The 13,447-nt window shown below is 39.1% G+C and overlaps 1 protein-coding gene across 1 annotated transcript in view; it reads left to right on the top strand.

Annotated features, from left to right (window-relative positions):
* Positions 1–13,447, top strand: part of F5 (coagulation factor V) — a 73,946-nt gene that overhangs the window by 29,383 nt on the left and 31,116 nt on the right. The window contains exons 5-12 of the mRNA XM_043923750.1: positions 309–452; positions 3,048–3,269; positions 4,505–4,670; positions 7,234–7,411; positions 9,340–9,439; positions 10,339–10,550; positions 11,111–11,261; positions 13,182–13,394. Of these exons, the coding sequence (XP_043779685.1) occupies positions 309–452; positions 3,048–3,269; positions 4,505–4,670; positions 7,234–7,411; positions 9,340–9,439; positions 10,339–10,550; positions 11,111–11,261; positions 13,182–13,394 (1,386 nt within the window). The remainder of the gene's footprint in view (positions 1–308; positions 453–3,047; positions 3,270–4,504; positions 4,671–7,233; positions 7,412–9,339; positions 9,440–10,338; positions 10,551–11,110; positions 11,262–13,181; positions 13,395–13,447) is intronic.

Here is a 13,447-nt window from a genome sequence, read left to right as displayed (position 1 = left end):
CTTATTGACACTGGAAGAAATGGCTACTTTTACTAAAGTCTTAACAGTCATCAAATGTTTTCTCTCTGTGTCAGATCAAATGTACCTTTAAAGTCCCATTCCTCAAGGCTATCAGATGTCAGAGGAAACAAGGTGGTACCAGGATTTTAATAAGCGTTCAATCATTATCACTTGATAGATGTTATTTTTTATAAGAATGTCTCACAGTAGACATCGGTATGATTGGCTGCTTATCTACAACACTGCCATCTAGGAATAGCTAGAGTCTTCTAACTTGGATGCTATTAAAACTATGTCTTTTTTCACAGGCACCCTAACCAAGGATGGAATTCAGAAAATGTTTGACAAGCAACATGTACTGATGTTTGCTGTGTTTGATGAAAGTAAAAGCTGGAATCAGACATCATCCTTAATGTACACAGTCAATGGCTATGTGAATGGGACGATACCAGGTAATATATGGGCTGTGTTGAAAAACTAGTTGAAACATTGGTCCCATTGTTTCCCTAGGCCCTAGGGAAGTTGACTATACTATTTTTTTCTTAACTCCTGATCTGAAAGGTCATGTAACCTAGTTTAGTGGTTCTCAAGATTTTATTATCCTATTTGAAAACAAAAGAAAAAAAAAACACACAAGAACTAGCAAGTACAACAGACAAATTAGAAGCCAAGAGAAGCAAGTGATCTTACTAGATATTGTGCTCTGAGCAGGTTTCACCTGCAAAGACCTCCAGGATATCAGCTTGGTCTTCTTCAGTGAATTGTGTGGTTCCTGCTGCACAGTAACCATACCTTCCTCCAGAGAGGAAGCCTTAGAGGACAGAATCCAAGGTCAATCCCTAGCAGGAAAGGTCAGTAGGAAGAACACAATAAAGACACTTACAGTGAAGATGAATAGGAGACTAGGAGAAATACCCAGTATATGAAAATACTACTAGCATTGCAAAAGATGATGAATGAGTAATATTCAGTGACATGTGGGATATTTTTCTCTTCATTTGCATGTAGACTCTTGTGAAAAAGCAAATTATAACTATTGTTAAGAGAAAAAAAATTGATCCCCATCTAAACCACCTCTGCTTCTCTCTAATAGAAATGAACTAGAATCAAAGATCCTGTGGAGGAAAAATGGGAGAAGTGAACATATTACTTTATTAAATAAACTATGCTTCAAAGCACTAAGCTTCTCAGAAGCTATTCTCTATATCTGAAAATCACAAGTGGCTTCTCTTACTAAAAATAAAACGTGTCAAGAGTTGAGGTCTGGATATTGCTTTTAAATTGTGTTCCATTTCATTTGATTCCATCTTCCCGGTCAGGTCTTTATACTCACATGACCCTGGGTTTTGATTCAGAGTTTAAAAACTTAGTTAACTGAGCACATCTGACCTCACCTTGTTCACTTCTCTACCTTAGTGTGTTTTTTGGGCAGTTAACTGTCTCAATGTACTTTCTTACAAAAATGGGTTAATCATCTATCCTGGTACAGAGGGTACTCAAGAATTTTTTTTACAGATAACATAGCATGTCTAGTACTATGGGCCTTAAGGGGAGTGGTCAAAAGAGAAACTGTATCTATGTCCTGGCAGATTGAATTGTCTGTGCAAATGCAGAGAAGAAGCCAAAGTAACCCATATGAAAAAAATAGCAATTAATAACTCTATGTGGGCATAGAATTTAAGAACTTATAGTTGAAAAAGACACAGTAGCTGGGGTTAAGAAGGGCGACATAGGGAAATGTCATTAGTAGAAATAGAAAAGTTAATGCTTGTTAGACTGCCTTATGGAGCAGTATAATTTGAAAAACTATAATAAATGCCAATACAGATGTATAAAAGGCTCAAACCAATATAAGCATTGATTTGAGACAGATAAATTCTTCCACCAAAGCCTCCTACCTTCCAACTTCTTGTTCTCACCAATGATACCAAGAAATGGTCTTGTTACAATGCTTTAAAACAGAGAAGCCCTCAGCCCCTCTTTGTGTGAGGGACTGATTCATGGCCCCACAATCTAATATCAAGTGATTATAGATCTGAAAGTTAAAACCCAAGCCAAGGATAGAAGCCAAGGTTGGAATCTCCTGCAGAGCAAATTAGCATTTTCACGGTCACTGTGGGGGCAAAGAAGGAGCCAAACAGCTTTTGTACTCAGTTCTCATTACTCCATCCATGAAACACTCCCAGTGACCCAGTATAATGAGGATTTACCCACTGCATATTAACAAGATCCTAAAACTGACAGAGTAACTCATTGCCTTGTCATTAAAATAATCAATCAGTGGGTAAAGAAACAGTGCATGCGTGCTAAGTCACTTCAGTCGTGTCTGACTCTTTGTGACCCCATGGACTGTAGCCCACCAGGCTCCTCTGTCCGTGGGATTTTCCAGGCAAGAATACTGGAATGGGTTGCTGTGCCCTGCTCCAGGGGATCTTCCCAACCCAGGGATCAAACCTCCATCCCTTACGTCTCCTGCATTGGCAGGCGGGTTCTTTACCACTACTAGCACCACCTTGGAAGCCCAAAGAAACAGTATAAACTACTTAAAGCATCTTCACTTAAACTTGACCCCTAAACTCAGCCCTTTTGGAGGTTTGGCCCTTAAACTCAGCCCTATTGGAGGCTCTGGCAACTCCAGTTGAGCCCAGGCTGGTTGTAGAGTGACCAACTACTCAGGCTTGCCCAGGACTTTCTCAATTCTAAAATTGAAAGTTCTGTATTCTGGGAACCCCTCTGTCCTTGGTAAACCAGGAGTGTTGGTCACCTACTTGCATCTCTCCTTGGATCTTAGCAGTCCCTGTGTTTCTGAGCTAACATTCCCCCATCTCTGGGCTCTTAGCACCACTTATTGCAATGAGTTGTGACTGCTTGTTTGCTCATGACTTGGATGACTGCTTTTCTAGGGAAGGTACCATAGTGGGAGTGTTTATACCCCCAGAACCTTGCACAAGGCCTGATGCAAAGCAGGTGCTCAAAACGTATCTGGTGAGTGAATTCTTTTATCACAGACTGCTGACGGCCTGTGTTGGCCCCCATCTCTCCCTCAGATGTAACAGTCTGTGCCCATGACCACATCAGTTGGCATCTGATTGGAATGAGCTCTGGGCCAGAACTGTTCTCCATCCATTTCAATGGTCAGGTCCTGGAGCAGAACCATCGTAAGATCTCAGCCCTCACTCTCGTCAGTGCCACGTCCGCGACTGCAAACATGACCGTGAGTGCCAAGGGAAGGTGGACCATAGCTTCTCTCATCCCTAAACATTTTCAAGGCAAGAAATTCTTCCACAAGTCTTACTTATGAATGTAGGATCCTTCTTTCTTCCTACCTTGGCACTGACTCTCCCATTCTCCTTTCTCCTTACAAGCTGCCCATGCTCCAGACATAACATTTCTCGGTCCTCGAAAACAGAATTTCGATACTTTGCTCTTAGACTTATAACTTGTTAGTTGGGGATGGAGGAAGTAGAAAAATTGACAAAGATTTTTAAAAATGGTGCAAAAGCCAACAAGATCTCTATTTCCTTGAAAGGAGAAAAGAGGAAGGAAACAAAAACATATGTGCAGATATTCTTTTTGGGGTATTCAATATGCAGCTAAAGGAAAAGAAGTAGATGTTGGAACCAATCAAACTTCTGTAAATTTATAGAAAGACCAAGTTACAGATAGTGAAAAAGTTTTAACATGAAAAGACTGTCTTTCATAACAAAATGAGCACAAAGCCTCGCCCACAGAGGAACTCAGTGGATGTGTGTTGAATGGAAAAAAAACCAGAATCGAACCAGCTGAGGATTTTAAAGGACATCAGTGAATCCTGGTGGGAAAAAAAATCAGCTTAGGTTGTTATATGGTATCAGGTAAACAAAATAATGTTCTATTGCACACTGTTGCTTTAAAACTGTTAGGAGGAGGGTTCCTGTACATAAAAGTAAATATCACTAAAGGAAATCATTGTGTTACCATAATAATGTGTATAAAAGCAAGACATACAAAAAAGAGACACTTCTGGGATCATTTCAGTTTTTGTTCATACTGAGTGGTCAAAATTATATTTGAAGTAATGAACTGTCACAATATTCCTAGAAGATAGAGTCTCAAATAATAATGAAATAATAAAACTAACATTACTGAGTTTAAGTACATTTTGTGTTTTTACAGTTTCATATAGTATATATTAGTATTATCTTAATTTTACAAACAGATGATAGGAAAAATGAGAAATTGACAAGGTCGAAGTCATAAAGTTTTAAGAGTCTGGAAATTACACAAAATTTTCCTCCCCCGAAAAATACAAGGAAAACCATTCCAATTTTTTTCCCTTACCCATTCTCTCTCTTTCCCATGCTTTTTTACTCTTGCCTTCCTCACTGTACTAACATAGTTTCAAACCAAAGTGTTTAAAAGTTTCCTAAGTACTACTTTCAGTGTTATTATTGAAAACTTCCACAAATTTATTTAAAAGATTTTCATTTTTAAATTCTTCCATTTTCCTTACGTTCTAACTCAGCTGGGATGCAGGCTTACATAGACATTAAAAACTGTGCAAAGAAAACAAGAAATCCTAGGAAATTAACTCGAGACCAGAGGCGGTACATGAAGAGGTGGGAATACTTCATCGCTGCAGAGGAAGTCATTTGGGACTATGCACCTATAATACCAGCAAACATGGACAAGTGAGTTTGGAGGGGTTCTTACTACTGTGCAAATGTTCATGACATGTTCTATAGGGTCCTAGATCTATAGGGTGAAATGTCATGAGTTGACAGCTTTCAAGGAAATACATGTATTGGATTTCATTTTCAAGTCAACCTGAAATTATTCCATACTCACCAAGAGAACTCAGCATGATAATAACTACAGTCATAGGAACAACAACAATAATAATAGCAGCTACCACGTGTTGAATGCTTTCTATTGCCAAGCAGTGTGGTAAACCTTTCTAAGAGCTTTGCTTTAACTCCACAATTAGAAACAGCTCTTATTTATTTTATAGATTAGGAAGTGGGAGAGCTGGATTAAGAAAGTTAGAAATTCAAATAGCTCTTATACACTCGAAAAATACTCAAGTTCGCTCATAAGAGAAATATGCAAATTATTAATAAACTTCTGTGGAATACTATTTTTTCACCTATCATCAGACTCACAAGTTCAGATGAAATATAATCTAGTGGCAAGAGTGTGGGAAACAAGCTCTATCATGTATTACTGGTGGAAGAGTGAACTGGAAAACCATTCTAGAAGATAATTTGGCAGTATGTATTAAAATTACAAATGCATATATCTTTTGACCCAGCAACCCCACTCTGGGAATTTACTATATAGATTCATATATTTGTTTACAGGTGAAATGAAGTATGCACAGGATGTTCACGGCTGCACTGTTAGTAGTAGCAAAGGCTTGGAAACAACCTATGAAAGTGACAGTCGCTCATTCGTGTCTGACTCTTTGTGACCCCATGGACTGTAGCCTACCAAGCTCCTCCTTCCATGGGATTTCCAAGGCAAGAAACCCACTGGAGTGGGTTTCCATTTCCTCCTCCAGCGGATCTTCCCAACCCAGGGATTGAACCTGGGTCTCCTGCATTGCAGACAGATTCTTTACCATCCGAGCTACCAGGAGAGCCCTGAAACAACCTATAATGTCCTTCAGTAGTAACATATGAGTATATACATACAATGGAATACTAGGTATATGTTTTAAAAAGGATGTAAACATTCTCTCTATACTAATATAAAAAGTTCTCCAAGAGATATTTTTAAATTAGTAAGTCAAGGAAACAAGATGGTAGAACAGCAGATTCCCCTACTTGTATCCCCCAACAAGGGGATACCACAGAAGTGCAAAGGAACACAAGAGGCTACTACAAACAATATATGCCAACAAATTGGATAAGTAGAAGAAAGGGAAAAGGGTCCTACAAACATGCACTCTACCAAGACTGAATCAAAGAGAAACAGGAAACCTGAACAGATCAACAAGTAACAAGTAAGAAGATCAAATCAGTAATCAAAAACCTTGAAACAAAAGAAGCCCAGAACTAGATGGCTTCACAAGTATATCATACATGAATCCTCAAACTCTTCCCAAATATTAGAGCAGGGAACACTTCCAAACTTATCCTACAAGGCTAGCATTACTCTTATACCAAAGCTATATAAGGACATTGTAAGAAAAAAATTATAGGCCAATATCCCTGATGAACATAAATGCCAAGCTATCAAAATGTTAGTAAACTGAAGTCAATACCATATTGGAATTATCATAAACTGTGATCACACTTCCTGATTTCAAATGACATCACAAAGCTATAGTTATCAAACAGCATAATAATATCATAAAAACAGACACATAGACCAAATGAACAGAAGTAAGGGCTCAGAATAAATAGATGCATGTACAGTCAATTAATCCATGGAGTTACATGGCTGATTCATGTCAATGTATGACAAAACCCACTGCAATGTTGCGAAGTGATTGGCCTCCAACTGGTAAAAATAATTGAAAAAATAAATAAATAAATAAATGCCTAGACCAAAAAAAAAAAAAGAATACTGGAACGGGTTGCCATTTCTTCTCCAGGGGATCTTCCCGACCCAGGTGTCAAATCCACATCTCCTTCACTGGCAGGCAGATTCTTTACCACTGAAATTCTTTGCCACCATGGGAGCCCTTAGGAAAGCCTATCAGTTCAGTTCAGTTCAGTCGCTCAGCTGTGTCCAACTCTTTGCGACCCCATGAATTGCAGCACGCCAGGCCTCCCTGTCCATCACCAACTCCCGGAGTTTACTCAAACTCATGCCCATCGAGTCGGTGATGCCATCCAGCCATCTCATCCGCTGTCGCCCCCTTCTCCTCCTACCCCAATAGGATACTATAAATTAAGTGATAAGACATACTTAAGAAAAATTCATAATGTATCTTCTCCTTTCATCCAAGTAGACCTTTCAGAGATCGCTACTCTAGAAACCGGAGAGATAGGAAGATGTAAGTAGCTGCTTCTAACCAAGATTATGACTTCATCAATGGTGGAGGAGACAGATCAGAGGTTTCCAGTTTTCCAACTACAGAGAAGATATCAGGAGTTTGCAAATCACATTAGGGTTTCCCCCCCCACCTAAGAAAACTAGCATTTTATCTAATTCAAGAGCAGAACTTCTAAACATAAGGGTTTCCCCCCATCCTATTGGGGTCTCTACTTGAGAAAACTAATCTTTTAAACTTTATTTCACTTTAAGAAAATACAGATCTCTGCATTTGGATAATTTCTCAAACCGAATTGGAAAACATTATAAGAAGGTTGTCTACAAACAGTACCAAGATGACTCCTTCACCAAACGCCTGGAGGATCCCAGTAGCAAGGGAAATGGGATCTTGGGCCCTATTATCAGAGCCCAGGTCAGAGATACACTGAAAGTAAGTAACAGAAATACAGAATCATGGGAGAACTTGAAAAGTGAAAAACAGATTATAAGTACTGGTTATTTATTTTTTTTAACATGACCATGTAATTTTTAATTCAAATGTGGTTTTAATCCTTTTTTGTATTTGCACTTATTATAGCCTATCTCATAACACAAATCATCTAAAATAGTTGATCAGATTATAAAGGAATAAACCAAGAAGCCGATGTAACTGGGATAAAGGATAATGTGGGGACAAAGAAAATAAAGCCAAGGATAAGTATAATGAAACACATACCATATGCTCCTATAATGTTGTCTGCAAATTTTGTCCTAGGATTTCTAGCAGCCAAAATAAACAGGTAAATAGGTCAGACAAGATCCACAGTAGTCATAAAAGAAGTACAATTTCCCCTGTTATTGAGACTTAGAAGAAGTTATCCTATGGATACTTAAAAAAAGCATGGTGTGTGATGTTGCAGATGAAATCCTTGACCCATCTACAACTGGTATGATAAATTTAAAAGCTGCATAATTTTTTATTTAATTATATTTATTTTTAATTGATTGATGATTCTTTAAAATAATGGTTTGATTTCTTTTTTGGAGGCCTGGGGGTCTTCTGCTATCATTTAGAGGTTACTCTGTAGGAGATGTTCCATATTGTAATGAGTTTTTGATGTATTTGTGGGGAGGCAGGTGATCTCCCTGTTTACTCCTCGACCATCTTCTTCCACTTCCTAAAAATTGCATAGCTTTTAAAAATAATGTTTCTCATCATATCTGAGAACATAGACGAAAACAGTTCATCAATGTGGTCTAAGCATGTAGCTCTCTGATGAAGGTAAATTTTGATATGTGTCGAGAACACTGAGTGTTCCTCAGGCAGGTTTCTTTATATGTTGTATCATGTCATCACCTTATCTTTTGATAAGAACTAGACAGTGAGAATTAAAAGTTGCAGTCTTTGGCTAGATTCTAGGGTGAATATAATCTGCAGATTAAGGATGACCCAAATGCTTTGGCAAGCAACCAAGTAGAAGATAAGATTAAGGTTCTCTTCTGAAGATTAAGGAGGCTAATTAGGACTCTTGTGTGATGAAGCTGCTTCCTTCATCTCTTCATGGGAATGAACTAAGAGGATATTTGCAGACACAGCCAATTCTATTCATTAAAAAAATTAATAAATAACCAAACGGCAGAAAGCCACCTTTCTTTTGTTTCTCTCTTCTTTTCCTCATTTCTGATCCCTTTTAGGTGCTCTTAGAAAGTATAAAGATGCCTCATTAGAAATTCAAGAGCTGGTTATTTGCTATGCCCCATCAAGAAGACGGTTTTTTGGGGACCTCCCTGGTAGTCCAGTAGCTACAACTGCACTTCCAGTGCAGGGGACCTGGCTTCGATCCCTGGTCAGGGAACTAGAATCCATGTGCCACAACTAAGAGTTTGAATGCCGCAGTTATATGACTCTGTATGACTAGAAGATCGAAGATCCTACATGCCCCATCTAAGACCTAGTGCAGCCATGTAAAATAAATAAATATTTAAAAAAGAATAAGATGGCATCAGGGACAAGGGTTTGGGAGATCTGGCAGACTGGAGAAGGGAAGGAGCAGATTCAAAGGCAGATGTGGTCCAAGCCAAAAGGAGAGGGGAAGGGAGATGGGGCTCAACTTGGAGAGGGTAATGTACTGTGAGGAAAATGTCACTTCTAAGGTCAGACTTCTCTTTCCATTTTCCACCTTACTATGTAAGTGGAACTCTCTCAAATGCATCTGCCAGGTGATGGGGAGAGGTTGCCCCTCAGATACACAGTTATTAGTTTGCATTCACCTAAAGACACATACGCACCATCCAACAAGTAAATACGCAAAGCTAGCATTGTCTATTCTCATGATTGACCTTAAATCCTGAAATAATGGATTCGGGTTAATTTTATAGATCGTGTTCAAAAATATGGCCAGCCGTACCTACAGCATTTACCCTCACGGTGTGACCTTCTCTCCTTATGGCGATGAAGTAAACTCTTCCTCAACCTCAGGTTTGAATCTTTCACGTCTACTGAACGAAACTACTGACCTCTGAGAGACTGTCATATTGTCCTACTATCCTTCTTGCCTGTTAGTATAACTTGTACCGTCAGATAGTATACATGTAGTGTGTGTGCTAAGTTGCTTCAGTGTCCAACTCTTTGCGACCCTAATGATTATAGCCTACCAGGCTCCTCTGTCCACGGGATTCTCCAGGCAAAAATACTGGAGTGGGTTGTCATGCCCTCCTCCAGGTGATCTTCCCAACCAGGGATCTGCATTCCCAACCCGCATCTCCTGTGTCTCCTGCATTGACAGGCAGGTTCTTTACCACTAGTGCCGCCTGGGAAGCCCCAGTATACATGTAGGGGTATCCTCAGAATCACAACCAAACACTGCTCACTTCAGGGATTTTGTTTATCCTGGTGACTATGAAGTATGGTGTCCTTTGTTAGTGCAATAAGCGGCCTCAAGTGGACCGATATCTAATAACTACAAGCTATCCAGAGCTCTGGACATCTCCCAGGAGGCTCAGTGGTAAAGAATTCGCATGCCAATGCAGGAGCCTCAGGAGACACAGGTTCAATCCCTGGGTCAGGAAAATCCCCTGGAGGAGGAAATGGCAACCCACTCCAGTATTCTTGCCTGGAAAATCTCAAGGTCAGAAGAGCCTGTTGGGCTACAGTCTATAGGGTCGTAAAAGAGTTGCATATGACTTAAGAGACTAAACAGCAACAACAAGTCAGAGTTCTATCAAATGGAGCTTAATATAAAAAGAATATCCCTTTCTCAACACCAATTCTATTGAGAGGTCAATTATTTTAAATTACTCATTCATTTTTCACTTATTTATTTTTTCCGTGAAATAATTTTGAAAATCAAAACCAATTTTGAATATATTTTCTTTTAGGCAGTAACACCATGATCAGAGCAGTTCAACCAGGGGAAACCTACACTTATAAGTGGAACATCCTAGAATCTGATGAACCCACAAAAAATGATGCTCAGTGCTTAACAAGACCTTACTACAGTAATGTGGACATCACAAGGGACATTGCTTCTGGACTGATAGGGCTTCTTCTAATTTGTAAGAGCAGATCCTTGGATAAACGAGGCATACAGGTATTTCGTCCCTGAAGTAACCTTTCAGAAATTGAGAATTTCTGATGGGAACAGAGTATTTCTCCTTGTTAAATAATGGGGCTTTTGCTTCTGAAGAACAGAAAATATTTAGTAGTCCCTCTTTAGCGTGAATGTAACAAGGCTTATTCCTTTAGTTACTTTATCGTCTTATTTATTTCTTAGATAAGTCTTATATGGACTCTACTGGAGAAGACAAATCTCCAGTGCTATAACTGCATTTTTTGTTTGTTTCAAATTCTAGATCTTCCATACTGGCTACATGATAAGCAAGTCACTTAGTTTCTCTTAATTTTTTCCTTTCATTAAAACAGTATTATTCTTTCCTAAAATTTTTACCGAGCTGTTTCAGGGCTCAGTGAGACATCACCTGGTAAAAGTGACTCTCACAAGGGCTTTGTTCACACTGGGTTCACAGATGTCTGAATTTATGGCTCCACGGGCCCCGAGACCTGTGTGCCTTTGGTTTCTGAGAACTCAGTGTTGTAGGTAATCCATAGGCTAGGATGTTAATCGCTGAACACAGCACTTTTATCCTCCAGAGGGTAGCAGACATTGAGCAGCAGGCTGTGTTTGCTGTGTTTGATGAGAACAAGAGCTGGTACATCGAGGACAACATCTACAAGTTTTGTGAAAATCCTGAGAAGGTGAAACGTGATGACCCCAAGTTTTATGAGTCAAACATCATGAGTAGTAAGTCGGAGCGCTCTTTTTATCCATCAGTTTCTTATTCCTGTGGCTGAAATGTGACTGTATCAAGAGGCAGAAGTGTGAATTAGAATCCACTCACCTCTTAGTCTCACTTCCAATCCAGGAATTTGGTGATGAAATTACTGGGTGATAAAGAAATCTTTTTACAGCAAGAGGTCAATGCTTGTTATCCTTCGATGCCCTGTTGATTTCCTGCTTCAAATATGTGTGTGGGGGGGGGTGGGGGGGTGCACGAGCACATGGACATGACCACATGCTCTGAGCAGGGAAGAACAGGGTGAAGGGTGTGGGTGGGTGAAGGAAGAGGCCTTGGTCAGAGGTATCTGAGAATTTTAGACTGGGCGCAAGGCGAATAGTCTTTATGCCCAGGGCAGAAACAAGGTAAATGATCTAAAGCTAGACTGTCAAATCAAACTGAGCAAAATGCAAACAGGGAGCCAAGAGTCTCGGAAAGCCAATCCACGAAGAGGTTTGAAGTGAGCAGTAAGAAGTACAGAACAGAAAGAATAATCTGAGTCAAGATATATCAGGTTTTTCTGTAATTTTAAAGTCCGTGCTCAAAGCCACTGCTATGGGAGGTCTGGGAGAAATTTCACTGAGCCAGCTGGAAGCAAACTTCTCCACAAGGGTCAGGGTCCCTTTCCTCAGAGCTGGGAGTCACTGTACTCAATTTCTCTCATAAGTAATCACAGAAAGGAGGACAATTTCTCCACAGTCTGTTCAAATAATTTCAGGTGACTGATAGCTGATGATTATTAGTACTGGCAGTTACCAGGAAAATAACTCTGAACAAGGAGTCAGCCTCAGCTTTCTTTGCTTAATTTCATTTTGGCAACGAATCTGTCAGAGTTCTAGACCAGTGCTGTCCATTTGAAATTATATATGAGCCACAAATACAATTTAAAATTTTCTAGTAGACATATTAACACTAAGGAGAGAAAGGTGAAGTTTGTTTTAGTAATATGCTTTATTTAAGATATTGCAAATATTATCATTTAAACATATAATCAATATTAAAATTAAAAGAGGTTTACTTTATTTCTTACTAAGTCTTGGAAATCCAGTGTGTATTTTATACTCACAGCACGTCTCAATCCAGATTACCCATAGTTCAAGTGCCCAATAGTCACTAGTGTCTACCATAATAGTGTAGCTATAGACCATTTAGAAAAGCCTCCAGATTCAGGTACAAACTAAAAACACATTAGGCCAGCTATGTCATAAGTATTTAAGTGTTCACTAGTGCCAGGCATTATACTAGGATGAGGGTTATTGTGGTAACCCTGGCAGACATAGACCCTGCCCTCACAGAAATCATCTATGATTTTATTACCATGCTTAGTATATAAGTAAATACTGATACTGCCTAAAAATGTATCCCATTGAAAGAGAATGAAAATGTCTGAACTTGATAGCTGAGTGCAAACTAGGGATTATATAAATGCTAAGATGGAGCAATAAAAATTGCAAAATATGCTAAATAGGCTTTGTTTTTAGGGATAATTAATTGTGTTCAATAACTAATGCTTCAAGAATTTGACTTTCTTATATTGTGCTTTTTCTCCAGGTAAAATTACTCTAGATAATATTCTAAGTTGACCCTCAGAATATCTTTGAAAGCAGACCTAGAGTATAAAATATACACTTAACAAATGAATGAATAAATCAATGTGAATGAATAAATCAATGTGAATGAAAGGCTTTGTTTTTATCCTGACCTTTCTCCCTTGGCTAACTTTAAAGAATAAGTTCTCATTTGAAAAGTCTGCGTTTGATATTCAATCTGGTAAAGCTTATCCCATATAATCAGTAAGACACAACCAGAGTATCACTGGGTTATAATTAGCCACATTTCCTTTTGTTGGTATAGGCCTGATGTTTTAACAGATTTCACTCTTTCAGCTATTAATGGCTATGTGCCTGAGAGTATACCCACACTAGGGTTTTGCTTTGATGACACCGTCCAGTGGCACTTCTGCAGCGTGGGAACCCAAAATGACATTTTGACCATTCACTTCACTGGGCACTCATTCATCTATGGAAAGAGGCATGAGGACACCTTGACCCTTTTCCCCATGCAGGGGGAATCCGTGACCGTCACAATGGATAACATTGGTAAGACTGGGATATTTAGAAGGGATCCTCTGCTCTGCCTGCTCTGCTGCGGC

The sequence above is a fragment of the Cervus elaphus genome, chromosome 14 (assembly GCF_910594005.1).
Source record: "Cervus elaphus chromosome 14, mCerEla1.1, whole genome shotgun sequence".
Taxonomy (NCBI): Eukaryota; Metazoa; Chordata; class Mammalia; order Artiodactyla; family Cervidae; genus Cervus; species Cervus elaphus.
Note: the sequence above shows the minus strand (reverse complement) of the source record. Positions and strands in the feature narration are given on the sequence as shown.